This window comes from Rattus norvegicus, chromosome 10 (genome assembly GCF_036323735.1).
Source record: "Rattus norvegicus strain BN/NHsdMcwi chromosome 10, GRCr8, whole genome shotgun sequence".
NCBI lineage: Eukaryota > Metazoa > Chordata > Mammalia > Rodentia > Muridae > Rattus > Rattus norvegicus.
Window position 1 is genome coordinate 52,354,661 of NC_086028.1, and position 27,581 is coordinate 52,382,241.

The 27,581-nt window shown below is 42.5% G+C and overlaps 1 protein-coding gene across 2 annotated transcripts; it reads left to right on the top strand.

The window, feature by feature from the left end:
• The first annotated feature begins 1,078 nt into the window (after window positions 1-1,078).
• Window positions 1,079-27,575, top strand: Myh2 (myosin heavy chain 2). Of its 2 annotated transcripts, none has more exons than NM_001135157.1 (40): window positions 1,079-1,100; window positions 1,245-1,287; window positions 3,105-3,328; window positions 3,434-3,577; window positions 4,939-5,095; window positions 6,110-6,137; window positions 6,220-6,334; window positions 6,419-6,511; window positions 7,053-7,116; window positions 7,235-7,333; window positions 8,052-8,155; window positions 8,590-8,728; window positions 9,056-9,174; window positions 9,266-9,415; window positions 10,453-10,623; window positions 10,713-11,022; window positions 11,665-11,744; window positions 13,248-13,335; window positions 13,422-13,539; window positions 14,902-15,025; window positions 15,112-15,248; window positions 16,482-16,737; window positions 18,136-18,378; window positions 18,490-18,666; window positions 18,750-18,895; window positions 18,977-19,067; window positions 19,155-19,544; window positions 20,149-20,275; window positions 21,228-21,346; window positions 21,480-21,676; window positions 22,300-22,483; window positions 22,564-22,729; window positions 22,830-22,954; window positions 23,109-23,417; window positions 23,502-23,705; window positions 24,452-24,577; window positions 24,653-24,823; window positions 24,907-25,011; window positions 25,104-25,199; window positions 27,296-27,575. In NM_001135157.1, the coding sequence occupies exons 3-40, from the start codon at window positions 3,125-3,127 to the stop codon at window positions 27,446-27,448; spliced, it is 5,829 nt and encodes a 1,942-aa protein (NP_001128629.1). In that variant the 5' UTR covers window positions 1,079-1,100; window positions 1,245-1,287; window positions 3,105-3,124; the 3' UTR covers window positions 27,449-27,575. The 2 variants fall into 2 exon arrangements, with proteins under 2 accessions (NP_001128629.1, XP_038942828.1); XM_039086900.2 differs by lacking the exon at window positions 1,079-1,100 and adding an exon at window positions 1,144-1,161 and having other exon boundaries at window positions 27,296-27,573.
• Window positions 27,576-27,581: the final 6 nt, after the last annotated feature.

Below are 27,581 nucleotides of genomic sequence, written 5' to 3' on the forward strand. Positions count from 1 at the left end.
GGCCTTTCTTCCCTTCCTGTGCAAAGACCTCCATGATGCTAATTATCAAGAATTCACAAACTGCATCGCTTAAAAACTTTTTGATTAGAAAAGCATCATATTTTGAGCAGTAATCAAGATGTGGACTTTTTTTTTGTGTGTGAGATCTATCTCAAATTTCTCCTGAACAGTTTTAAAAAGATATTATTTAGAAGCTCAAGATTATGCAGTATTCAATATTTTTCTTAATATGGTAGATATTGTATTTGCTATATTTTATTAACAAAAGAATGTGTGGAAATATAAAGAGCCTTCCCATGTTTATATAGATACAAATCAAATCTCTTCCATGCTCCTCTAGTGTATTACATACCTGTTGTCACTTTCTTCTTGATGTACTATGATATAAAAAAAGACACTGGAAAGTATTCTCAAAAATCACCTTTTACAACTAGGAAATAGTCAACTTTTTTTTTTCTTTGCTTACATGCCAGTGATGAGGAGAGCGGGGAATGCATGTTACTATACAAAGGAACAGCTTGGCTAAAGCAGTTAATTTTTTTTCTTTTTAAATGAGAGCCAGGAAATTCAGGGAATGTTAGGAAAACAAAGAGAAGATTTTCTCTTTGCTTCAATTGTTGAAAGCATGCAACTTAATTTTGCTGGGCTGGAAAAAGAGGATTAACAGGTGAAAATTAAGCCTTGTAAAATTAAAACAAGTGCATTTTATTTATATCATTTAATAGGAGAAATATTCAAGAGTGATGCAAGGCTCTGAATGGCATGCCTGGCGATGCCAAAAAGGCGTTCCGACGGCAGGCAGGTATCCTGCTGGCTGGCCACCGTCTTTATCCACCAGCCTGAATCTTCCTTTCGGATCATCTTCTCAAATTATCCATAGGAGATTTATCCACATACTCAATAAGAAAAATATTTCTAATTATATCCAACCATTCTTAATATGAATGAGAATTATGCAGAGACGCTCGATTGCCAAGAGGGCTTTTGCCAGACAATTCCTTTTGACTTAAGAAAGAAGAGGCTGTCGCATTGTTTCCATAGCTAGCCATATAAAAGAGTTCCGAACGAGGCTGACTCGTCCTGCTTTAAAAAGCTCCAAGGTAGGTGGGAGCAGGACACTGGCCACGGCCCCGGGCTGCAGCTCCCCTGCTTTTCACATCTGTGAGTTCTGGTGCCTTCAACTTTCCGTAGCGAGTGGGACTTATTTCTCAACTAATCAAGTGCCTTGCTCTTTTCTCCTACAGGACCCTCTTACTTCCCAGCTGCACCTTCTCATTTGCCAATAAGGTAAGGGTTGGACTAACCCGTGTCTGGAGGTGTGATGGAGAGCCTCTGGGATGACTCCATGTCTCTTAGCATCCTTTGAGAAAGTGCCTTAAGGGAAGGGGCTGGGGAAGGAAAGGGGGACCTTTATCCTGCCACCTGGGCAAAATCAATTCTAAAAGCTTGTGGTTTTTTGTTTTGTTTTGTTTGTTTGTTCTTTGTCTTGTCTCTGCAAAAAAAAAAAAATCCACACTAAAATCCCCTAGGTAGAAAGGCCAATAGAATTCAGTTAGTAAACAAAATCTCTAACAGAAAAGAAAGGAAGTAGTTACAACAATGATTCTTTTAAACTATCTATGCGCCTGTAAAACATCATCTCATAAAACCAAAACATAGTGAATTTTTTAATATGAAAATGAGGAATTCAGCAGCCCTATTAGTATTGCAAGCTGCCTCTCTGTAGAGGGAGACAGGGAGAGAAGCTTTAAAGGCGTTCCAAGCATTTGATCCTGCAGTGACTGTACAGGGCAACTTCCTCACCTTGTATTGTTCTGATACCTGTACCTTGAAGTGGCATGGGACAGGCTGCCAGGTTTCACAAGAAAACCTAGACCTCTGGGAGCCTTGCCATGTAGAAGCACGGGATGAGCACGGGTGTGGATTGTCGCCTTCATGAGTTTAGCTTGGTTTAGTGTGCAAAGACATCACGTTAGAATAACTTTACCCAGCATCCAGCTTTAAGAGAGGGGGCGGGAGGGGACAAAGAGAAACACAGTGAAAACTCTTCCAAAACTTTGGGCAAATTTGGCCAAATATCTCTTCGTGGAAATAAAGGGGTCTTACTTTCTATGGCCAGAAAGATGTGTGACATTAGAATAAATGACATTATCTGTGCACATAATATCCTGAACCTGTTCCAGTTACTCAGTAGTCTCCCTTTTTTAATCATTACCCCAAATATCACCCTATCCCAAGGGCTTCAAGGTGAGAAGAAGCAGGTGTTATCATCCCTGCCCTAAAGATGGAATTACTGAGGCTCGAAATGATCAAGGGACTTACCCAAGGTCACACAGTCCCTGGCAACATCGATCTACCTATAACCTAGTTTCCCAAGTAGGATGCCAGTCTCAGAGGATGGGAGACACTGGATGTCCAGCCCTAAGCACATGTCACTGCAACCTCTCGCACTTTTGTTCTTGTGATGTTTGCTTCAGTCACTGCAGCCTGGCAACAGTAGAATTGCCTAGTGTAATGTGCATCTGGGGCCCCTGTAGTGGACACTGTTAAGAGTGGGTCTCAACCTTCCTAATGTTGTGGCCCTTTAATACAGTTCCTCCTGTTGTGGTGATCCCAATCATAGCATTATTTCATTGCTACTTCATAATTGTAATTTTTTCTTATGAATAGTGATGCAAATATTTGTATTTTCTGACGGTCTCAGGTGACCCCTGTGAAAAAGTCTTTTGATACCCCCTCCCCCTGACAAAGGGGTAGAAACTTACAGTTTAAGAACCACCGCACTATAAAGATCCCCTAGTTGGAGCTGGAGAAATGGCTCAGCAGTTTAAAAGCATCTGTTTTTCTCCCAGAGTTCGATTCCTACCACCCACACTGTGCTTCACAACCACCTGTAACTCCATTTGCAAGGAATCAGAAGCTCTGGCTTCTTTAGGCACCAGGCACACATATAGTACACAGAGCATACGCACACAGTACATGCACGAATGCATACTTACACATGTGCATACAGGGAAGATATTCATACAGAGCAAATAGCGATCTGCTGTCATACCACACACTGCAGACCGTCTGATTATTATTATTTTTTAAATCCCCTTTAGGGTCTGTGAGTTCAGCAGCCATGAGTTCCGACTCTGAGATGGCCGTTTTCGGGGAGGCTGCTCCTTACCTCCGGAAGTCTGAAAAGGAGCGAATCGAGGCCCAGAATAGGCCTTTTGATGCCAAAACATCTGTCTTTGTGGCGGAGCCCAAGGAGTCCTTTGTCAAAGGAACCATTCAGAGCAAAGACGCAGGGAAAGTGACTGTGAAAACTGAAGCAGGAGCGGTGTGTAGAGGGCCTGCCATGTTGTACCCGTTACATTTGTGCTGCATTTTGCAGGGTTGATCATTCATTCACTCGACACCAAAAATTATCTTTCCTGTTCACCAGACCCTGACGGTGAAAGAAGACCAGATCTTCCCCATGAACCCTCCCAAGTACGACAAGATCGAGGACATGGCCATGATGACCCACCTCCACGAGCCCGCTGTGCTGTACAACCTCAAAGAGCGTTACGCAGCCTGGATGATCTACGTGAGTGACCCACATTAGGGGTCTTTAATGTCATCACCATGTGTCCTAAAAGCCAAGGCACAAATGTGTCCTAAGTGTCTCTCAGATACCAGAAGTCACTAGCAGAATTACTAGTTATTAAAAGGTTCATTATTGAGACTATAAGGCACATTTCCAAAGTGACACCTTGTCTTCTCTCCCAAGGGGAGACCACTGTCCTGGCCACTGACTTTATCACATATATGCTGATTAAACATGCTAATGCTTTCCCCTCTCTTCCCCACCTCTCCCGTTCTTCCCCTCCCCTCCCTTCCTTTCCCTTCTCTGTCAATTGCTGTTGCAGAACCATCTCAATGAAGAACAGATAAACACTCTGAAATATTTTAAAATGGGAATTTTTAGGGGTTAAATTTCATTTTAGGGATTAACTCTCCACACACAACCATACCAGGTTCTCTGTGTTTTGGTTTCTTTCATCTGTGGAATTTTCCAGCATCCCCAGGCAGCCTTGAGTATTCTGCCCCGCCTTTCCCATTCCTGCATTCACACTGACTACGTTTTTCCTGGTCATTCATTAACTTACCCATCTACTGTGTTGATGGAATTTCTCAAAAGATGCTATCTTATTTATGTTTTAGTCTGACACATACAGGGTCTTAGAATATAATATAATATCCAATAAACATCTGAATGTATGGTATCTTATATTTGTAATTTTACACAGTTTAACCAGTACTGATATTCAGTTGGGTAACATCCACACAGGTAAATCAGATGTTTATGCTCTATAACGACTTTAATTGGTTAGTGACAGTCCTTAACCAGTTGACAGGCAATGTTTAAATTCCTGCATTTAATCATCATGCATTTATTTGTTCTTTGCCAGTGTATAACTAAAAAAATTTTTTTACAGTGCTTCCCAATGCTGCCATATCTACATACTGTCCCACTCACTTTTGATAGCCCCTTATCATGTTGTCTTAAAATATTCCAAAGTCCCCATCATTCTCTTATTGTTGAATACATTTATGTTCAAATTTATGTTCTTATAAATTCAAAGTGTTTCAATTCCACGAAGAAAATATATTCCTGTTTCTTTCAAACACCAAAAAGCAATCTCTCATAGTCCACACTTTAAAACAAATAGACATGGTGTTGGTGCTGCTACTGTGTGAAAATCATGACAAGACCAAGGGAAGCAGTAGGAACTCTGAACTGGTCATTGCCCTTAAAGATGTTGCTGTCTGCCAGCCAATCAGTTTCCAAGCTGATGCCTGGGAGAAATGTACTCACAAAAGTCCTTCTTTTTCTTAAAATCCAACTAAGTGAGTTGCGCAGACAAGAAGGACCTTTGGATAGTCATTCTCTCTTTCCTTATGCAGACCTACTCGGGCCTCTTCTGTGTCACTGTCAACCCCTACAAGTGGCTGCCAGTGTACAACCCTGAGGTGGTGGCTGCCTACCGTGGCAAAAAGCGACAGGAGGCCCCGCCCCACATCTTCTCCATCTCTGACAATGCCTACCAGTTCATGCTAACTGGTAAGTGGCTTGGCTATTTTATATGTGCCTAAACTTGTCACTGCAGACCTCTAGAGAAAGTCTTGAATCCATTGCATCACTCCCCTTGAGATTCCCCTCCTATAGGGGCTCGTGTGAGATAACACAGAGGGACCAATGAGCTCTTGAATGTTTGAAGGTTAACAAAGATTACTTGCAGCGAGACTTACGAATGTAAAAGGACGAGCATCCATGCGGACATCTACGTGCGCACATAGCCACACATAAAGACTGTTACTGTATGGCAAAAAGCAGGAGAACAGACTTTTCTTTTGTGGTTTTCTCCTCAGTATCAGAGACTATGATCAACAGTACAAAGGGTGCTGTCTTTGCCAGAACCAACCAATGAGATTTTTAAGGCATATTGAGTATTTGGACATCGTACTGTGTGTGACTCTACCTCTATGTTGTTTTGCTAAGCTAGGTTGATCTTATGCACTTGTGGCCCCTTGGGAAATGGCTTGGAGAATTCTTTAGGCTGAGTGAGGCATCACAGCTCTTCTTGCTTTCCCTTAAAAAGATGTGAAGCCATGTGTATTGTCAACATGTCCACTTTCCCACCCCTATTTCTCCTGACGCATCAAAACATTTCCAATGTCCCAGTCGGCATTTGTCCTTCTGCCCATCATGAGTGTGTCACTGACTTAAATTGCCATCAACATGGGATGGACAAGCCAGGTCTAGTTTAGATATTGATTTAGCAGTAGATTATTGGAAAGCCTTGTACCTTCTACCAAGGCTTTTAAGCAATTTCTTCATCCTAGGATTTTCCCCTTTGAATGAAATGTTCTGGGAAGACATGAGTGGTTGTACTTGGTTTAAATGGGTGAATGTGCACTAAGTACAGGGAGAGAAGAGAGGGAAGATATTAGGTCACTGTGCACCAGGAACTAAGGCTGCTAAGCAGAGACATAGAAATCTCATGCCCTTACTCCATTCCAGCCTTTTACAAGTGGGTTTGAAACAACATTAAGTGCCTGCAATTTCTTTCCACAGACCGGGAGAATCAGTCAATCCTGATCACGTAAGTAGGGTTTTATGCTTTCTTTTCATGGCTATGGAAGCTGCTAGATGCGCGGCCTCCTCTGATTGTTTTGCTTTGACAGCGGAGAATCCGGGGCCGGGAAGACTGTGAACACGAAGCGTGTCATCCAGTACTTTGCAACAATTGCAGTCACTGGGGAGAAAAAGAAGGAGGAGGTGACTTCTGGCAAAATGCAGGTGAGGATGACTGTCACAGAGTACAGGATTTTGAGGGCAGGCCTCCCTGGCAAGAAATCCCTGAGTCTGATCTTTCCCTTGCAGGGGACCCTGGAAGATCAAATCATCAGTGCCAACCCTCTGCTGGAGGCCTTTGGGAATGCCAAGACCGTGAGGAATGACAACTCCTCTCGCTTTGTGAGTCTCTTGTACACTGTGATGGGCACTGTCCATTGGCCCGAATCTGTGGGAAGTCTCTGATGTAGTCTTTGAATCTTTGTTCACATTATATTATACTGTGGTTTTCTTTGACTTATTTCAAAGATCAAAAACTCTAGCCAGAAGGACATGTGACTCCTTTCTGGAGTATTTTACTACAACAACAACAACAACAACAACTACTACTACTACTACTGCAAAATACTTTATCCTTAGTTTTAATTAATAATAACTGCATATATTTATGGGACACAATGGGATGTTAATATATTTATACATTATGGAATAATTAATCCAAGCTAATTAGCACAGCATCACCTCATATATTTATATTCATAAATTCTCAAATCCAAGATAAAATCCTTCTACTTGTAAAATGGAAGATAGACATTTTATTTCAGTTATAAATAGTCTCTGGCTTGATTTAAAATTAAAGCAGTATTGTTCCAAGTGTTTTTGAGCATTTTCAATTGCTTGCTACTCTTGAAAACAAAGTAGACATGTCAGTTTTCCTCTTAAGGGTAAATTCATCAGGATTCACTTTGGCACCACGGGGAAACTGGCATCCGCTGACATCGAGACATGTGAGTGTTCACCTGCAGCAGCATGCTGTTCTCAGGACTGCTAAAGTTGCCTGACAGTCAAGCCACAGCGCCATGTCAGCTTTCACAGTTTTCCTGCTTGCTGTCTGGTTTCTTCTAGATCTGCTAGAGAAGTCCCGGGTCACTTTCCAGCTTAAGGCGGAAAGGAGCTACCATATATTTTATCAAATCACATCCAACAAGAAGCCAGAGCTGATCGGTAAGGGATGTCATAGTTCCTCTCCAAAGTCACCACCCCACACAAGTCACCACACCAGCCAGGGCATTGCGCCACCTGACGCACCATGTCTAAATTCTGTCGGGATTTTTTTAAAATGGAAAATAAAAAAGCTTTTCAGGAGTAAATTGTAGCTCTCTGAGCTGAGCTCAAGTTCAATCCAGAAAAAGAAAAGCTTTGTATATTGTTACATATAGATAAATGCATACAATTTATCCAGTTGGAGTAACGGCCACACTTTTATAACATACATACATATACATATATACATACATATATATATATTTACTGAGTATGTCATGGTTTTATTCAAATTAATATTGCTGTATGGTGTTGTGGATGGTTGCACAGTGTCTCACATTAGAGATAGGCAAATTTTACTTAATTATATCCTTTCCCCTTTAATTTGCTTCCATTTCTGATTTTTAAATAGTCACTACAGTAAAGACTATGGTAATAGGAGGCAACCTTTTCTTTATTCTTAGAAAATTTCACACGTGCATACCATTTGTTATATCGTGGTTTAAACAAAATTTTAAAGGTAGTCAAGAACAGAGAACACCACGCCATCATGTTCTAGATAACTAGCGCCCATCCGTCTTTGGCTCATGTATCAAGTGACCTTAGAATCGGTCTGGAAATCTCTTGCTTTGATGAAGGCATTGACTATGCTCATCTGTGCCCTCGTCCATGTATTTAGAAATGCTGCTGATCACCACAAACCCATACGATTACCCATTCGTCAGTCAAGGGGAGATCAGTGTGGCCAGCATTGATGACCAGGAAGAACTGATGGCCACGGATGTAAGTAGAACAAAGATCCAATATTTAGGATTACTGCTCAGGGTCAGAGATGTGGCTCACTAACTGTTTCGAGCCTTTGGAAGAAACCACTAAGAGCGGAGGGTGTTAAGAAAAACTGCCTCCCTGGACCCATATGCTGTCCCTCCACGGGCTTTTAAGATTCATCACCTCAGAGTTTGCAGAGGTCTTTGATGAAGCTGAGGTGTGACTTCTCAGAAATAATAAGTGTCTGAGGTTTACAATGTTTTCTCCTAAGCTTCCTTCTGACATGTGAGAAGACATAAACCTATGACTTCATTGCTCTTTAGCCCCCATTAAAGAACTCCTTTCCCTCTAGAAGTTCTGGTGTAATTTCCTCAGCTTGAGGAATGGGAACATGAGCTGTATGTAGAGGGTCATAACCTAACAGCTATCATCTTGATTTTTGTTGGCAGAGTGCTATTGACATTCTGGGCTTTACAAATGATGAAAAGGTCTCCATCTATAAGCTCACGGGAGCTGTGATGCATTATGGGAACATGAAGTTCAAGCAGAAGCAGCGGGAAGAACAGGCTGAGCCGGATGGCACGGAAGGTACCAGCTGTGTCTTCCACCTGACTTCGTGCTTCATTTGAAGCTCGTGTTCTTAGCGTGTTATTCTGAGTTTTCCTGAGAAGGCAAACTCACATTTCAGATCTGAGCTTTATAGGGCACTTAAATAATATGCTATGTAAAGTACAGAAATCATTTGGGGGTAATCATGGTCTTGAACGCAGTAAGAACATAGGCAAGGCTATTAAAAATATACTGAAAACTCTGCAAAACATGCTTGAAGATGGAGTTTTTTTTTTTTTTTTTTTTTTTTTTTAGAAAATGGGTTTCTTTGCACCCTAATACCATTGTATCCATGCTTCCTTTTAGTGGCTGACAAGGCTGCCTATCTTCAGGGTCTGAACTCTGCTGACCTGCTCAAAGCCCTTTGTTACCCCAGGGTCAAGGTCGGCAATGAGTACGTCACCAAAGGCCAGACTGTGGAGCAGGTAAATGCATGAAATTAGTAACCACCACAAGGGGATCAAAGCATTGAACTTTCCTCGTGTAACATCAAAAGTTCTATCTTCATTTTTCAAGGTGACCAACGCTGTGGGTGCCCTGGCCAAGGCCATGTACGAGAAGATGTTCCTGTGGATGGTCACCCGCATCAACCAGCAGCTGGACACCAAGCAGCCCAGGCAGTACTTCATCGGGGTCTTGGACATCGCTGGCTTTGAGATCTTTGATGTATGTTGCTAGCTGATTGACTTTATGGCGATGACTATATTACTAAGGAGTATTAGGAAACTTCCTCTCCACTGTGCTATATGAAAACATGAAGGAGATTTTCTTGGCACCTACTAGTCATTTCCTGTGCTAAATGATGAACAACTTGGGTAATAAAGATCCTTCAACTCACTGCAGGATAGAGGGAGTTAGATTATGAAAAGGGAAGGGCTCTAACAATCCCACGGTGTAAGGAAGCTGACATTAAATAGCATAGCAGAACTTAGTAAGATAATATGCTCAGAGTATACAGTGCTGAAAGCACAGGGAAATACTTAGGGAGATAATAAAGCCTGTAAAAGGCTTAATAATTTAGAATCATCATTAATTAAATGCAATTAACTTTTAATGCTTGTTAATGTAATATCACGAGATAAAACTTTCTATTTGATCATGAAATACATTTCCCTGCTCGGAGCTTTTTAAAAGTTTATCTTTTTTTCGATTATTACAATAAAACTCGGCTTTAACAGAAAATATAGAACAGCAAGGAAAAGCACATAATTCTGCTAAGTATACCTAGTTCATTTGACATTTTGGTAGAGGTTCTAAAGATATCAATGTGCGCTGTTATATTTTAGTGATCTTTTGTGTCCTGTTTATGGTTTCCACACTAAAGAATAATTGCTAGTCACTTGAAATTCTCACTGTGGTGATATTCTTGCAATGCAAGCTCTGAAACTTTTTATGGATTGAGTTTGGATGAGGCCTCTGGAAGCCACAGGGACAACCGGAACAAATAGAAGGAGGTTCGGTAGAAACTCAGAGAAAAGGTGTGAATTCAAGCAAAGAGCATTAGTGCTGATTTAAGACTTTCTCTAAAATGGCCACAAATAGTGACCATTGCGTACCTCGAAACTTCCATCCTCTCCTGTTTTGTACGCCAGAATAAAAAAAAGACTCTTCTGACCAATGATGTTAAAACACTTATCTAAATGTTATTTTAAATAAAATGTTCAGTGAATTTTAGAGAGAAGTAAGCACATTTATTTATTTAGTTCAACAGCCTGGAGCAGCTGTGCATCAACTTCACCAACGAGAAACTGCAACAGTTTTTCAACCACCACATGTTCGTGCTGGAGCAGGAGGAGTACAAGAAGGAAGGCATCGAGTGGACCTTCATCGACTTCGGGATGGACCTGGCGGCCTGCATCGAGCTCATCGAGAAGGTATCCCCCTCCGTCTGCTCTGTGCCCCCTCCCTCCCCATGTGCTTTCTGCTCGTGTTTACTCTGCTGCTTCGCCTCCCTTCAATCCAGCCGATGGGCATCTTCTCCATCCTGGAAGAGGAGTGCATGTTCCCCAAGGCGACAGACACCTCCTTCAAGAACAAGCTGTATGAACAGCATCTTGGAAAGTCCGCCAACTTCCAGAAGCCTAAGGTGGTCAAAGGCAAAGCCGAGGCCCACTTCTCCCTCATCCACTATGCGGGCACCGTGGATTACAACATCACTGGCTGGCTGGACAAGAACAAGGACCCCCTGAATGAGACCGTGGTGGGGCTGTACCAGAAGTCTTCAATGAAAACTCTTGCTTACCTCTTCTCTGGAGCTCAAACTGCTGAAGCAGGTTAGACTTCCAAGCCTTAATTTTCCACAGCCATTACAATTGAGCTATTAGGTTGAGGCTGGTGAGATAGCCTAGGCAGAAGGGTGGCATGCCACCCCCTAGTTCCTTGAGTAGTAGGCTATGCTATAGTTAGAAACTTGTGGTTCGCCACTCTACTGAAAGAGACCTTATTACAGTGGCCAGAAAGGAACTACCAGGTTCTCAAACAAAAAAACCATCTGGGCTTCTGAAACTCTCTTCTCCTCCCATCTCCACTGAATGTGAAGTGTCTGGGACATTAAAGACAGTAAAGTGACCAAATTCTGCCTCTGGCATTAACTTCTGCTGATGATATTTTAAGTCATTTTGTGCCTTAAAGGTCCACCTCTTCATGGTTAGGTGCCTGCTGTTTTCATCAACTCCATATAGATAATGAACCACAGAAACGTGGGTTTTTAGCTTAGTTAAAAAACAAGGTTTCAAGTGGACCAGTCAGGTGGGAGGAAGTTCCTGGGGTGGAGGAAAGTTCGACTCAAGTATCAAGAGCACAGAAATCAGAGAGAGAGAGAGAGAGAGAGAGAGAGAGAGAGAGAGAGAGAGAGCGAGAGAGAGAGAGAGAGAGCCCACTCACTGTATTTAAACGCTATCTTTTTCCTTCTTCAGAGGCAAGTAGTGGTGGAGCTGCCAAGAAAGGTGCTAAGAAGAAAGGGTCCTCCTTCCAGACAGTGTCTGCCCTGTTCAGAGTAAGAACAAACTGTAACACCCCCAATTGCTTTAGGAATTTGGCTTTAGAAGTATGAGATCACATTTTCCAGAAGATTCTAGGAGAGTGTTGACATTTATGACTTTGATTGATCTGTAGTGGAAGAAATTTAAATCATCCAGACATTACCTTATCTCACCTTTCATGCTAAGTCATCATAAGACGAAGGGCATCTCCTGGGAAATCTTACAGAGCATAATGATCTCCCACTCATAAACTAGTTGGGTGACAAGGACCAAAGCCATGTTCAGAAATATTAAGAAAATATCAGTAAGACTAAGGAACCTGTAAGTTGTGATGTTGCACTCCTGTAATCCTTGGGAGGCAGAAGAAGGAGGATTGAAAATTTAAAAACAATATGGGATACATTTTTGAGAATATTGCAATGACAGCAAACCGAACTAAACCAAGATCAAAATAAAGAAGAAAGATTAATGCAATTTAGCAGCTAACTTACAATGAAGCTAATATAATATTGTTGCTTCTGATCCATTCAGTTGTCAACATCAAGTTAAAGAGTCATTGTGTTATGGATGGAGCTATAAAAACCATCCAAGGTCCAAATATGGTTCATGACTGCATCTCCTTATTGAAGAACTAGAGCATAGTAAAAGATAGAGTCACCATCTAGTGCAGTGGTTCTCAACCTTCCTATTCCTGCCTCCCTTAATACAGTTCCTCATTTGTGGCAACCCCTAATATATAAATATGTTCGTTGCTACTGTAGTTTTGCTTCTATTAGGAATTGTAACGTAAATATCGGATATATGTAACCCTCAGAGGGCTTGCAACCCACAGGTTGAGATCTACTGATCGAGTAGGTAAACGTGTTTGGGTGATCAGAGGTCAGGGAAGGTAGCACAGCAATGTTAATACAAAGTGAAAGAAAGCACATGTCAGGCTTTCTCATGTACATCCCTCCTGCCAACAAGAATGCAGACAAACAGACTGAGGAAGAATCTGCAGCTCAGCAGAAGCAACAAACATCTTTTTTCTCTGAATGAGACCTGCTTCTCCTGGGCCAAGGCTGGTAGCTTAGTCAGTAAAGTCTTGTGTCACATGTATCTGAGTTTAGATTCTCAGGACTCACATAAAAAAATCTGCCATGGGTGGTGTGCTCCTACAACCCCACCAATGGTGAGACAAGAGACAGATACAAATGGAGCCCTGGAAGATCCCAGGCCAGCAACATATGGCCAATGTAGCAAAGTTCTAATCCAGTGAGAGATTCTGTCTCAACCGCAAGGTGGAAGATACCCAAGAATTGATACCCAAAGTTGGCCTAAATCTCCACAGGAGTGGTGTACATGTGCGTGCATAACACACACACACACACACACACAGACACACACACACACACACACACACACAGACACACACACAGACACACACACAGACACACGCCAAAGATTGATTTTGCAGACGTCTCACCAATTGCTCTTCCCTCCGCTGCTATTCTGACCAAAGTTTCCTGCTCTTACAGGAGAACTTGAACAAGCTGATGACCAACCTCAGGAGCACCCACCCTCATTTTGTGAGGTGTATCATCCCCAATGAAACCAAGACACCTGGTAAGAGTCTCTAGAGTGAAAGCTCAGAGCATGGCTGTCACAGCTCCTGTATTGTATCCCACTGTGAAATAAACATGTCTTTGCAGGTGCCATGGAGCACGAACTGGTCCTGCACCAGCTGAGGTGTAACGGGGTGCTAGAAGGCATCCGCATCTGCAGGAAGGGGTTCCCCAGCAGGATCCTCTACGCAGACTTCAAGCAGAGGTCAGGCTTCTCCTAATTATGATCTGTCTTTGATGTTTAGCATAAACAGGTTGGATGTAAGCTAAACAATTTAGCGCGAAGCATGTCTCCGTTTAATCAGCCACAAAAGGATTCCGAGTCTCACAGCCTTTCAAAACGATACTGTATGTTAACCACTGTCTGCAAAATTTCCACCGGATTTACCAAGGCTCATAGATAAATTCCCTGGCTTCAGTAATTAAGGGAGCTATCCTTTTCACTACTCAATCTCATTTAACCCCACCCACCACCACCATCACACAGTTGAGATAAGAACTCCTATGACCTCATTTTCTGGACAAATGAAGTAAGGTTCAGAGAGATCAAATTATTTGCTTAAAGTCAAAGCTAATAGGTCACTAGAGTGGCATGTTGCATATAGAGATATAAATAGGTCACCTTCGTGTTCTGTTTGACTTCAGTTTTCTCTTGCAGGTTACTTTTCTAGTTCCCCAGAACAAGAGGGGACATGTTATAGTGACAACTCCTTAGTTAGAACTCCCTGATAAGCTGCTCTAGAGGGTCAAGAATGACTTCTGGGTGGCAGTTGCAGGACACTGGTCTCCTTTGAGTCTAGGGCTGGTTAAGTTGAGGAGAATAGCAGTGCTCTAGACCCAAGGGCACCGGAGGTTTGCTCTTAGGTCATTAGGATAATTCCCCTTATCTAAAATATTGTCTATTATATTCATTAACTTATTTTATTATTAAAATATAATTATGCCATTTTCCTATTCCCTTTCCTCCCCTTAGTTCCTCCCACGTTCCAGTTCCCCTTTTCTTTCTTAAATTCATGGATTATTTTTAATTAATATTAGCTAATTAATGTAATGAATTGACATTAATTAATAATGCCTCTGTTCTAATTAATTAATTTAAAAAGCACATTTCTTGAACCCAGTATCTTCCTTTAAAGCAAATTTACCAAGCCATGATAATGTCTTATATTGCAGAGGTCCTCTACTCTTAAATGTGAACAAGATCATGTGATCCTTCCCTGAGGACAGAGTTTGATAAAAAGAAAGGAACAGGAAGAGTGGGGTTGTGCATTCCAGAGGCAAAGGTGGTGGGTCTCTGGGACTTTGATTCAAGTCTGGTCTACATAGTGAGGACAGCTAGGATGGCCATAGCTATATGTATGTACCTTGTCTAAAAAAAATGTAAATATAAAGGAAGCTACAATGGCATGAAAATGTATAGCAAATAGACTGGAAAACATGCAAATAATGTTCCTCTGTGAACAAAGGATAATAATTCTTAAAAATGTCTTGATTTTTTAAAAAAATCATTTAGAATTTGGCTACTGTTTGTAAATCAAATCTCTACAAACTACACTTATTTTAACAGATACAAGGTGTTAAATGCAAGTGCCATCCCTGAGGGTCAGTACATAGATAGCAAGAAGGCTTCTGAGAAGCTCCTTGGCTCCATCGACATTGACCACACTCAGTATAAGTTTGGTCACACCAAGGTAATCCTCTTGAAATCCAGTCTCGTGTCTTCTTGCCCTTTGAACTTTGTATGTCACTTCTGATCTGCAACATTGCCTGCACACAGGTCTTTTTCAAAGCTGGTCTTCTGGGGCTCCTAGAGGAGATGAGAGATGACAAGTTGGCCCAGCTGATTACCCGGACGCAGGCCATGTGCAGAGGGTTCTTGGCAAGAGTGGAGTACCAGAAGATGGTGGAGCGAAGGTATGAAAATTTATAGTTTATTCACATCTCGTGTCTTCAAAAAGACACTCAAGGTGGCCAACAGTTAGGACTTGGTTCTGTTAAGAAGATCAAAGTAAGAAGGAATAAGTTGACTTCTGTGGGAAAGTGGGAGAACCTAAGTTCTGTCAGCATGAAATATGTCCTGAGTGTCTGGGTAAAACTTGAGAAGCATCAGGAATGGATAGTTCTGTATCTAACACTAGACATATACCAGTGAGTTGGCAGAGATAAAGTTTTTCCCTTTTGTTTCTTTTTGATGAGGTTTTACACAGAGGACCTTAAAATGGCTTTATATAGTATATAAAACTATTTCTTCAGTTGGATTATGTCTATTATTGAACTAACAATTTAAAATAGGGTACCTGTGAAGAGCTTTTCACAATAGGTTGCTACAATGTCATCAAGGGAGTTAACTTCCTGGTAGTCTAGTTGAACAACTGACACATGACAGAGCCTGATGTCTTGGGGCCAGAAATGAGAAGTGCATTACACATGGCCAACTGTGCATCCACACACATGAACAAGTCTGTGTACACAAAAAGGTGGCATGAGACAACTTTTATCACTTGAAGTTGTGCTTAATTTTTCTGACCATAGTCACTATGTTATATTTGGGTAGCCAACTACCTATATATCATGGTCAATAATTTTTAAATAAACCAGATTAAGGCAAAAGTAACATTGTAGAGTAGAATGCTGCACTCATGCAACATTAAAATGTAAGACTGGAGATTGTCAAAAATCTGACTTTTAAAGTCTCCCACACCACCTCTTTCATAGACCATGGGCCCTTCCACCTCCCTGTGCTACTTTCCTGGGAGTGTTTGAAGCACTGATGAACAGCAGTGTCTCTCAAAGGGCAATCCTCAATTTGTGTTATTGATAACTTTTAGGATCTTATTAAAATGCAAAAAGTCAGGTCTGTGTCAAAGACTCTGAATCAGAATCTCTGGAAGTGAAATTCAAGAGTCAGTATTTTCAATAAGCTCTTCAGGTGATCTCAACCATGTCCAAGGTTGGGACACAATGGTGTAAAGAAATAAATAGGAGTCCTTGAGCATCGCCATGAAATAAAACTTTTCTAATCCACAAGGTTGAATGCAAATAAAGAATGGGGTAGGATGGAGGGGGACAGAAGCTCTGACCCTCACTCTTGAAATTTACGCTTGCTTCATCATCCACTGTATCTAATTAGCAACCACTGCATTTCAGAGAGTCCATCTTCTGCATCCAGTACAACATCCGCGCCTTCATGAACGTCAAGCACTGGCCCTGGATGAAACTCTTCTTCAAGATCAAACCACTGCTGAAGAGCGCTGAGACCGAGAAGGAGATGGCCACCATGAAGGAGGAGTTCCAGAAAACCAAGGATGAACTTGCCAAATCGGAGGCAAAGAGGAAGGAACTTGAAGAAAAGATGGTGTCCCTGTTGAAAGAAAAAAATGACTTGCAACTCCAAGTTCAGGCTGTAAGCTGGGGCTCTACGCTGGGTTTCACTAATCAAGGTGAAGTGCTGGTGCTCTGGCCATGATAAGTGAGATATATCATTGACAGGGAGGCACTCATCCTACAGAGATGATTAAAGACTCCAACTAGACATATTTCTCTCATTGCTCAATAAACGCCCACAAAACAATGCCATGACAATGAGGTAGGACTGTTTTCTTCCCGTCTGCATGATTTCATAAGCCTACAGTAAATGTGGCTTCTTTTCAGCTTGAAGATAGTTCTCAAAAGTGATTAACAAAACTCAAATAATGTATTAAAAGAAAGATGATATGGAGAGATTTTTCCTTTCAAAGTCCTTGAACAACATCTTGACATCCATTGACTTCACATTACTGTATGGACAGCTGACGGACGATGATGTTCTACACCAGATTGCACCGAATTATTGTTTGTTATTGATCTAAAAACTCATGTCTGTGGTTTCTTCCACCACCATGGACAGAAGCCTTTTGTTCCTCACCTACAAATCTGTGTTAGCTTCTAAACTAGTATGCACTCTCCCAGTTTTTATTTCACCAAATTTATTAACTGCTCACTTCTGGCCCAGACATCTTAGAAATCCTTCCATTGTTCTGGGAATATAATTTCCAAGACTAGCTTCCATTTGGGTTAAACTGACTTGGTCAAAGGGGTCTTCGTTCTGCTTTCTTCAAATCTGCACCCAGTTATTTCTTCCTATTCTCCCCAAATAGTTATTCAGATTCCATTCACTCAGATGAATTTATGACATGGGGCACACCACAGTATCTTAGGCATTGAAAGGATGATGGCAGAGGACCATTTATATATATATACATATATATATATATATGTATATATATATCTCATATGTATCATCTGTATATCATATATCTATATACATAATTTGTAAAGTAGAACCATCCTCCAGTACCATAAAGAAAAGTATTTCGGCCCTTGTAGCATCTTGGAATTTCCTTGCACAAATGCTTCCCCATCTGCCTCCTGTTTTCCCTGTAAGATGATTTCTATGCACTTCCTTCCTACCCATCTCACAAGTGTCAACTTGAAAACTAATTTCATGAGTACATCAGGGAACCAATGTGTTTGATGTCTAATATTATGAGTTATGTTTTAAATTAATGGCAGCCTTTGAAAGATGGGTGTTCTAATCTATTACAAAACACATTGTCATAAAGGATAGAAAACAGCATAGTTTGTTTTTTCCACATAGGCAAAAAGCATTGTACACAGTAGATGGTTTATGAAACATAAATCTTTGAATAGATAAATAAACAAACATAAAAAACCCAGTAGACCAACTCAAGAAGGTTAAACTCTTACTTTGACCATGTATTTTATTCTTTCCCTCTAATTTTGATTATGTTGCTAACTCCAGGAAGCTGAAGGCTTGGCTGATGCTGAGGAAAGATGCGACCAGCTGATCAAAACCAAAATCCAGCTGGAGGCCAAAATCAAAGAGGTGACTGAGAGAGCTGAGGATGAGGAAGAGATCAACGCCGAGCTCACGGCCAAGAAGAGGAAGCTGGAGGACGAGTGCTCAGAGCTGAAGAAAGACATCGATGACCTTGAGCTGACACTGGCCAAGGTTGAGAAGGAGAAGCACGCCACGGAGAACAAGGTGTGGAATATCAACATGGGCGGCTTATGACTCACTTTAATTAAGAAGTAAAACATAAAACCTAAACTATTAAGACATAATATTTAATGCAAAGTGTGTTTGCTTCCTAAGGTGAAAAACCTCACAGAGGAGATGGCGGGCCTGGACGAAACCATCGCCAAGCTGACCAAGGAGAAGAAGGCCCTGCAGGAGGCCCACCAGCAGACCCTGGATGACCTGCAGGCAGAGGAGGACAAAGTCAACACCCTGACCAAAGCCAAAATCAAGCTGGAACAGCAAGTGGATGATGTAAGTTGTGCACTACCAAGGGAATGATTTTCTTCTAAAGGAAACTATACATTTCTTCTGATTCAAACACCACATTCATCTAGCTTGAAGGGTCCTTGGAGCAAGAAAAGAAGCTTCGCATGGACCTAGAAAGAGCCAAGAGAAAACTTGAGGGTGACTTGAAGTTAGCCCAGGAGTCCATCATGGACATTGAAAATGAGAAACAGCAGCTTGATGAAAGGCTCAAAAAGTAAGCAGGAAAGAATGGCTCATGGTTTTGCTTCCAGTTGGCTACAAATGGAGTTGCAACATTGTGTTTCTTTTCTTTAAGGAAAGAGTTTGAAATGAGCAACCTGCAGAGCAAGATCGAGGATGAGCAGGCCATCGGCATTCAACTGCAGAAGAAGATCAAGGAGTTGCAGGTAAGTCCATGGCTTCCACGAGTCTAACTCATCAGGGGAAAAATGACTGACCCAAGAAGCTGACTCAGTCCTTTCCACCATCCCCAGGCTCGCATTGAGGAGCTGGAGGAGGAAATCGAGGCAGAGCGGGCCTCCAGGGCCAAAGCAGAGAAGCAGCGCTCTGACCTCTCCCGGGAACTGGAGGAGATCAGCGAGCGGCTGGAAGAAGCCGGCGGGGCCACTTCAGCCCAGATCGAGATGAACAAGAAGAGAGAGGCCGAGTTCCAGAAAATGCGCAGGGACCTGGAGGAGGCCACCCTGCAGCACGAAGCCACAGCAGCCACCCTGAGGAAGAAGCACGCGGACAGCGTGGCTGAGCTCGGGGAGCAGATTGACAACCTGCAGCGGGTGAAGCAGAAGCTGGAGAAGGAGAAGAGCGAGATGAAGATGGAGATCGACGACCTCGCTAGTAATGTAGAGACAGTGTCTAAGGCCAAGGTACATGTTGGAAAAATGGATATTAATGGCACAAATCCATATGGATACATCAGCTTGCACAGAGCACTTTCTAGGCATTAAATCATTTGTCATTTGTAGGAATACAAAAAGGTGACCAGAGACATGATAGTTTTTTTTTTTGTTTGTTTTTTTTTTTTTTAGTATTTCCATTTTATGTATGAAGTCATGGGATTCAAAGAAGCCAAACACAGGAGTCCATCACTGTTACTAAGTGACTTAAGCACAGGTCACGTGTGTTCTCCAAGTTAGGGTCTCTTATATTTTTTATTGTATGGCAATGCACAATATATGTGAAATATTTTTAATAACTTCATAGAGAACGGAACATATAATTCTTACAGAATCATAAAATCAGAGTCTAATCTTCAAATTTTTATATTACTATTGCACCCAGCTTTATAATTTCCCTTCAGTGAAAGGAAAGACATCGTCTAGATTATATTAAATATAGGACAATTTGATTTATTTGTTTAAAGAAATGTTTTCCTCTGCAGGAGAATTAGCTGCGGCAAAGGCTATTCATTCTCTCCAGGCTTTGTCAACTCTCTCTCTCTCTCTCTCTCTCTCTCTCTCTCTCTCTCAGGGAAACCTAGAGAAGATGTGCCGCACCCTGGAGGACCAGGTGAGTGAGCTGAAGTCGAAGGAGGAGGAACAACAGCGCCTGATCAACGACCTGACCACCCAGAGAGGACGCCTGCAGACCGAATCCGGTAATTCTCCATCTCCAATGCTGTTCGAGCATAGAGATGAGGTAGTTAAGAACAAATGTGCTGCTGATGTGAGCATCTAATATAAGCAGCTAAGAACACCGGTGATTCACCAGAAGCCTCAGGCTCAGCCTACATTCAAAGTCGTGACAGGTTCAAGCCCTGTTCCAGAAAGGCCTTGAGGATCTATCCATAGAGGAAGTACTGAGATCAGGAGACACTCTAGCATGATCCCCGGGTTTCTGTCTTAGCTCACATTTTTTTTTTTTTTGTTGTTGCCGTTCCTATTTTGCAGTACAGGTGATCAAACCCAGGGCCTCTCATATGCTAAACAAGTAGTCTGTGTTGAAGTTGTACCCCCCAGCCCTTCAGGTCCTTTTGTTTATGCCAGCATGAACTAATCCTCTGAACCAGGCAATGCACAGGCCCATCTCTCCATTGTCCTTGGAAGGTCCTCAAGATGACTCACTGGGCAACATCTCAAGGGCCTGGAGGGCTGAGTTCAAACTGTAGAACCCACAGAAAGTGGGGGAAGAAGCTCCAAAGACTTGTCCCCTTTCACAAGTATACTGTAGCAATCACACACCTGCACGCACACACACACACACACACACACACACACACACACACACGACGCATGCACACATGTCTGCGGAAGCAGATATTTTAGGTCCTCATTTTGACAGTCAACACTAGATTTTACATAATGTCATATAACTAAGATTTCACTCTGAGGAGAGAAAAGGAATTTACACTGTATTTATTCCTCTGGGTTGCTATGCAAGTTTTATTAGAAAACCTAGAGATTTTTGCACAGAGCCTGAAAATGTCAGTAGATAATTTAATCATCCGAACTCTCAACCTGGGGTGCTGAGAGTTAAACTTGCTTCTAAAATGAGTTTCAGAGTTTGTTCTTTATTTAGAGAACAGTAGTTCTGGTTCTTCCGTTTCCCAGGTGAATTTTCCCGGCAGCTTGATGAGAAGGAAGCGCTGGTTTCTCAGTTATCAAGGGGCAAGCAAGCATTTACCCAACAGATTGAGGAGCTGAAGAGGCAGCTGGAAGAGGAAGTAAAGGTGATTATTAATCTAAGGCTGATCGCCCCGGTTTGTTCCATGAGTTGACCCTAGAAGGAGCCAGTTCCACCAACTTGAAGGGGACTAGGTACTTAAATATCTAGTACAATGAAGGTATGACCATCTTCCACAGGCCAAGAACGCGCTAGCCCACGCCCTGCAGTCCTCCCGCCATGACTGTGACCTGCTTCGGGAACAGTACGAGGAGGAGCAGGAATCTAAGGCCGAGCTGCAGAGGGCGCTGTCCAAGGCCAACAGTGAGGTGGCCCAGTGGAGGACCAAATATGAGACGGATGCCATCCAGCGCACGGAGGAGCTGGAGGAGGCCAAGTATGTGCACATTTGGAGAAAAAAATGTGCAGAAAACTTTACATATCCATGCCACGTCATTGCAGACTAGCTTTTGTCTTCTAGACTATCATAATAATCCCCAAACAAAATGAACATATCCCCGAGCTGCTGACTCCAAATCTGGTTAAGGGAACAAAGAGTAACAAATAATTGCTAATTCCAGAGCCTGCTGCTCTTTGTCAAATACCCGAAGCTCATTGCGGCCTCTGCACTGGCTTGCTCCTCTGTACACGACAGCCCCTGTCTGTCTCCCACTAATTCACTCTGTGTTCTTAGCAAGACCTTCCCTAAATAGCTTGAGTTCTCACTCAGGGATCACCAAATCCTATTTCTCTTCACTGCGTTCATATCTGAAGGGTGTTATTAAGCAATTTCAGGCTTGACTGTCGTTGGTTTCTCTCACTTGTCTGTGAGCTTCATGAAGCCGGTGACATTTGTCTTGTTCCCTGCTGTGTCTTCACGTCTGCTTCTAAGAGGACCCTAGAGAATCGTGTTGACTGATCGAATAGCATCAATATGAAGTTTTCGATACTCTCCAATGTGGTGATAGTTCATGTTTTTAATAAGGCTTCTTCTTCCTAAAACTTTATGTAACCATCAAGGAAAAAGCTGGCTCAGCGTCTGCAGGCGGCTGAGGAGCACGTAGAAGCCGTGAACGCCAAGTGTGCTTCCCTGGAGAAGACTAAGCAGCGGTTGCAGAACGAGGTGGAGGACCTCATGCTGGACGTAGAGAGGACCAACGCTGCCTGTGCTGCCCTGGACAAGAAGCAGAGAAACTTCGACAAGGTGATTCCCGAAGCATCATCTCTCTGTTCGGCTCACCTTTCTCTGGCATCCACAGAAGCTCACTGCTCTTGGTTTCCCAGATCCTGGCAGAGTGGAAGCAGAAGTATGAGGAAACACATGCTGAGCTGGAGGCATCCCAGAAGGAAGCCCGCTCCCTGGGTACTGAGCTCTTCAAGATGAAGAACGCCTACGAGGAGTCCCTGGATCAGCTGGAAACCCTGAAGCGAGAGAATAAGAACTTACAGCGTAAGGCCCTTTCTCTCTCTCAACAGTACGCATGCGTTGGAGGGAACGCTCCTCTCTGGCAAGCCTTGACCACGCCCTCACCTGTTTTTCACCCTATTAGAGGAGATTTCTGACCTCACGGAACAGATTGCAGAAGGAGGAAAGCGCATCCACGAACTGGAGAAAATAAAGAAACAAGTCGAACAAGAGAAGTGTGAACTTCAGGCTGCTCTAGAAGAAGCAGAGGTACAGGCTGCATGCACGGTTAACCAACATATCGGGAAGAATTAAATCCTCCCGCAGAGCGTGTGAACAGGCATAGCACACAGTCCTCTGTGTGTGGCAACACTGCCTCATACTTGTTCCTTGTTTGCTAATGTCGCCTCTCGCTGTCCTTAAGGCATCTCTGGAGCACGAGGAGGGAAAGATCCTGCGCATCCAGCTGGAGCTGAACCAAGTCAAGTCTGAGATCGACAGGAAGATTGCTGAGAAGGATGAGGAGATCGACCAGCTGAAGAGAAACCACATTCGAGTCGTGGAGTCCATGCAAAGCACGCTGGACGCCGAGATCAGGAGCAGGAACGACGCCATCAGGATCAAGAAGAAGATGGAGGGAGATCTCAATGAGATGGAAATCCAGCTGAACCACGCCAACCGCATGGCTGCTGAGGCCCTGAGAAACTACAGGAACACCCAAGGCATCCTCAAGGTAGGTGGCACCAAGAGGTGATCCCCGATGAGTGCTGTGACACGGACTGAGGACACAGTGTCTCAATGATTGTTCACTGCACAGGACACCCAGCTGCACCTGGATGACGCTCTCCGGGGCCAGGAGGACCTGAAGGAGCAGCTGGCCATGGTGGAGCGCAGAGCCAACCTGCTGCAGGCTGAGATCGAGGAGCTGCGGGCCACTCTGGAGCAGACTGAGAGGAGCAGGAAGATTGCAGAGCAGGAACTGCTGGACGCCAGTGAGCGCGTGCAGCTCCTCCACACCCAGGTGGGGTTTTGCACAAACACCTCCCAGCAGTAAATGCTTAAGCATCTCAGAACACAAAAGCCTGTGCTTTTTAACATAACAGTCAGATCTTAACTTTTGACAAATTTTCCTTTCTTATGAGTGGGAAATCTCTCCCTGTTTTATGCTAGCAATTGCCTTTGATTCTCTTCTAGAGCATGTTATGGGTGATGATACTCCATTGTATCAGTGTATCTAGTCATCCTTATTATCAACATTGACGTTTTTATTGTGAAGAAATGCCATGCTACAGACATCTGTTTTAATTTTATTTATGTGCACGGGCAGTCTGATTGGTAAATGACAATTATAAAATCATAAAGCTATTTCACCTATTTCTAATGCACGTGCAGGTGCTGACCATCCCCCTGCCTCTCCATTTTCTCTTTATCATTGCCATATATAACAAAATTCTTTAATGTTGAAGAGCGCTTCTTTTTTAAAATTCTTTTTCAATTAATTTTTGTTTATGAGTACACCGTAGCTGTCTTCAGACACACCAGAAGAGGGCATCAGATCTCATCACAGATGGTTGTGAGCCACCATGTGGTTGCTGGGAATTGAACTCAGGACCTCTGGAAGAGCAGCCGGTGCTCTTCACCGCTGAGCCATCTCCCCAGCCCAAGAGCCCTTCTTTTACTTACAAATTTTTGTTATGATTTTCAAAAAAATAACTACCACTAAGTACTTTGATAGCCTAAGAAAGTGTAACACTTATTTCTAACCAGAACACCAGCCTCATCAACACCAAGAAGAAGCTGGAGACAGACATTTCCCAGATCCAGGGAGAGATGGAGGACATCGTCCAGGAAGCCCGCAATGCAGAAGAGAAGGCCAAGAAAGCCATCACTGACGTGAGTAGAGTCACATTGTTGCCCTCAGTGAGCAGCGGGAGCTAGCGATTTCAATAGCGTTCTTGATCTCCTAAGGCCGCCATGATGGCGGAGGAGCTGAAGAAGGAGCAGGACACCAGCGCCCATCTGGAGCGGATGAAGAAGAACATGGAGCAGACGGTGAAGGACCTGCAACTGCGTCTGGACGAGGCTGAGCAGCTGGCGCTGAAGGGCGGCAAGAAGCAGATCCAGAAACTGGAGGCCAGAGTGGGTGTCCCTGTGCTCGTACATTTCCATAGGTTTCCAATTCTTCATTGGATCCGATTTCTTCAGAGCCTTTCCTTTTGTAGGTGCGTGAACTGGAGGGTGAGGTAGAGAGTGAGCAGAAGCGGAATGTTGAGGCTGTCAAAGGGCTTCGAAAACACGAGAGGCGAGTGAAGGAGCTTACTTACCAGGTAGGCAGTGGTCTTTAACAATTATCCCCGCTCCAGATGCGTGTGAGATACTCACAGTGATAGCGTGCCCTGTGGTTCTTACAATCTTGCAGACAGAAGAAGACCGAAAAAATATCCTCAGGCTTCAAGATTTGGTGGATAAACTCCAAGCAAAAGTAAAATCTTACAAGAGACAAGCTGAGGAGGCTGTAAGTATCTTTAGGATAGAGAATAGTGAAGTCCTTGAATTGGGAAAAGCTACAAAATAATTCAGTGTACTACCGCATTTAGTAAAGAAGCTGTTTGTTCTACAGATTCTGTATATATCATAGCTTTGTATATCGTTGTGCTTCTCAAATATTGTTTCCAGTATCAATAGCTTGATTTTAAGGGAAAACCTCAGCTTACAAAGGAACCTCAAAAAATATTAAAAACGGAAATTATCCAGGCTGTTCTCCCAGGCTATGGGGGGGCAAAGTGATACAGAGATAAGATACCATCAGCAGAAATCCCCAGACACCTAGCTGTTAACAAGCAAACTTAAAAATAGCTCTTGGGCACCGGAGAGATGGCTCAGCAGTTAAGAATACTGGCTACTCTTTCAGAGGACTTGAGTTCAGTTCCCAGCATCCACAACCCTCTGTAACTCCAGGTCCAGGAATCTGAAGTTCTCTTTTGCTCTCCATAGGTACCAGGCAAACAAGTGGTTCACAGACATACATACTGACAAAATTTCTGCGCCCATAAAATATAAAAGTAAAAACTAACTCAGGCTAAAATAGATATTGGAAAAGCATGATTACTAGATAAACATTATTACATACAATATTATAAACAATATTAAAAGGAAGATGTGACATTTATAAATGTGTGGAATACAGCCAAAATTGCTTAGAGGGTTAATAAAGCTTATAAAATAATGTTTTTATAGGCTTTTAGCATGAATCAAAATTAAAAATAAATGAATACATTTATATCTAATCTAGAAATTGATACCAATAATGCAGTGAAGCAAGACATAAATCGATTAGGGTGTATTATTTTGTAACATGACATTTTAGTCATACCTGATAACTTCTGGAGAATTAATGAAGCAAAGACATTTCCAGCTAGTTTAATGAAGAAACTAGAGACAATACAAATAGCACCACAGGAATATAAAGGGAGACATGCCTTGCACACAGAGCAGTGTTTAGCGTACTGTGTAAAAACAGTTCAAAGAGCTGAGGTCACAAAGATGCTTTTTTTCCCTCAGGAGAATGTGAGTTACCAAGCTGGGCTAAAAAATTACTTCAGGATTACCGTTGAAAAGGACCCAGGTGCAGATAGGTCTTTCAAAATTTCAAGGAACAGATAATCTCCAACTATGTAAGCAGTTCAAGAGCATGGGAAAGACGCAAAGCTTTCCAATTCACATTACAAAGCTTGCATAGCCCTCATTCCAAAACCCGTCCAAGGGAGGACAGGGAAAAGAAGTAGGGCAGCCTTGCCTCTTACTGTAGTCACAGCAGGAACACATTACTAAAACCCTTACTTATCCAAAGGACAAGTAAATAGAGTAAAATAGACTTAAATTCCACAATGTAAAGATGCCTTATTTGAGAATCTGTCACTATATCAAATATATCGTTTTATCGAAGGCAGAGGAAATAATTGTTTTGCGTCAAAATAATCTATGGTAAAATTCAGTGGCCATTTTCATGTTTTAAATGATTATTTAACCATGCTTAATACGATAAGGAATAACTAATTTCATAATGTATGTATATAATATATATATGTATATGTATTATTCTTTTTTTTCTTCTTTTGCTTTATTCCTGGCACATATCCATTCAGATAATTTGGTTGTTGGGGATGGAGAGATGGTTTAGCCATTAAGAATGCTTGTGGCTCTTCCAGAGGATCTGAATTTGGTTCCTAGCACCCCTTCCAAGCAGTTGGTAACAACCTGCAACTATATAGTTCCAGGGAGTCCAGAGTCTGTGTACACACATGATGACAGACAGAAACACATCTCTCTCTCTCTCTCTCTCTCTCTCTCTCTCTCTCTCTCTCTCACACACACACACACACACACACACACAAATAAGATTCTTACAAAAAGATATTCTGTTTGCAAAATTTGCGATGTGATAATTTTGGGACACCAGTCTCTAATCATAAAATGATTTCAGTGGCAAGCAAGACTCTTGGAAAGGGTAAGATTTTACTTCTCTATTCATACCAAGCTCCATTTCTGCCAGTCTACAGAGCTTAGAAAGGTTACAGCATGGGTTTAATATACTTCTGTTTTTATCCTCAGGAGGAACAATCCAACACAAATCTATCCAAGTTCCGCAAGCTGCAGCATGAGCTGGAGGAAGCCGAGGAGCGGGCTGACATCGCCGAGTCCCAGGTCAACAAGCTGCGGGTGAAGAGCCGCGAGGTTCACACTAAAGTCATAAGTGAAGAGTAAGGCAGCTCTGATGCTGTAGAATGACCGAAGAGAGGCACAAAATGTGAAGCCTTTGGTCATGTCCCCATGTGATTCTATTTAATCCTATTGTAAGGAAATAAAGAGCCCAAGTTCTTTGCAAGCAATATGCTTG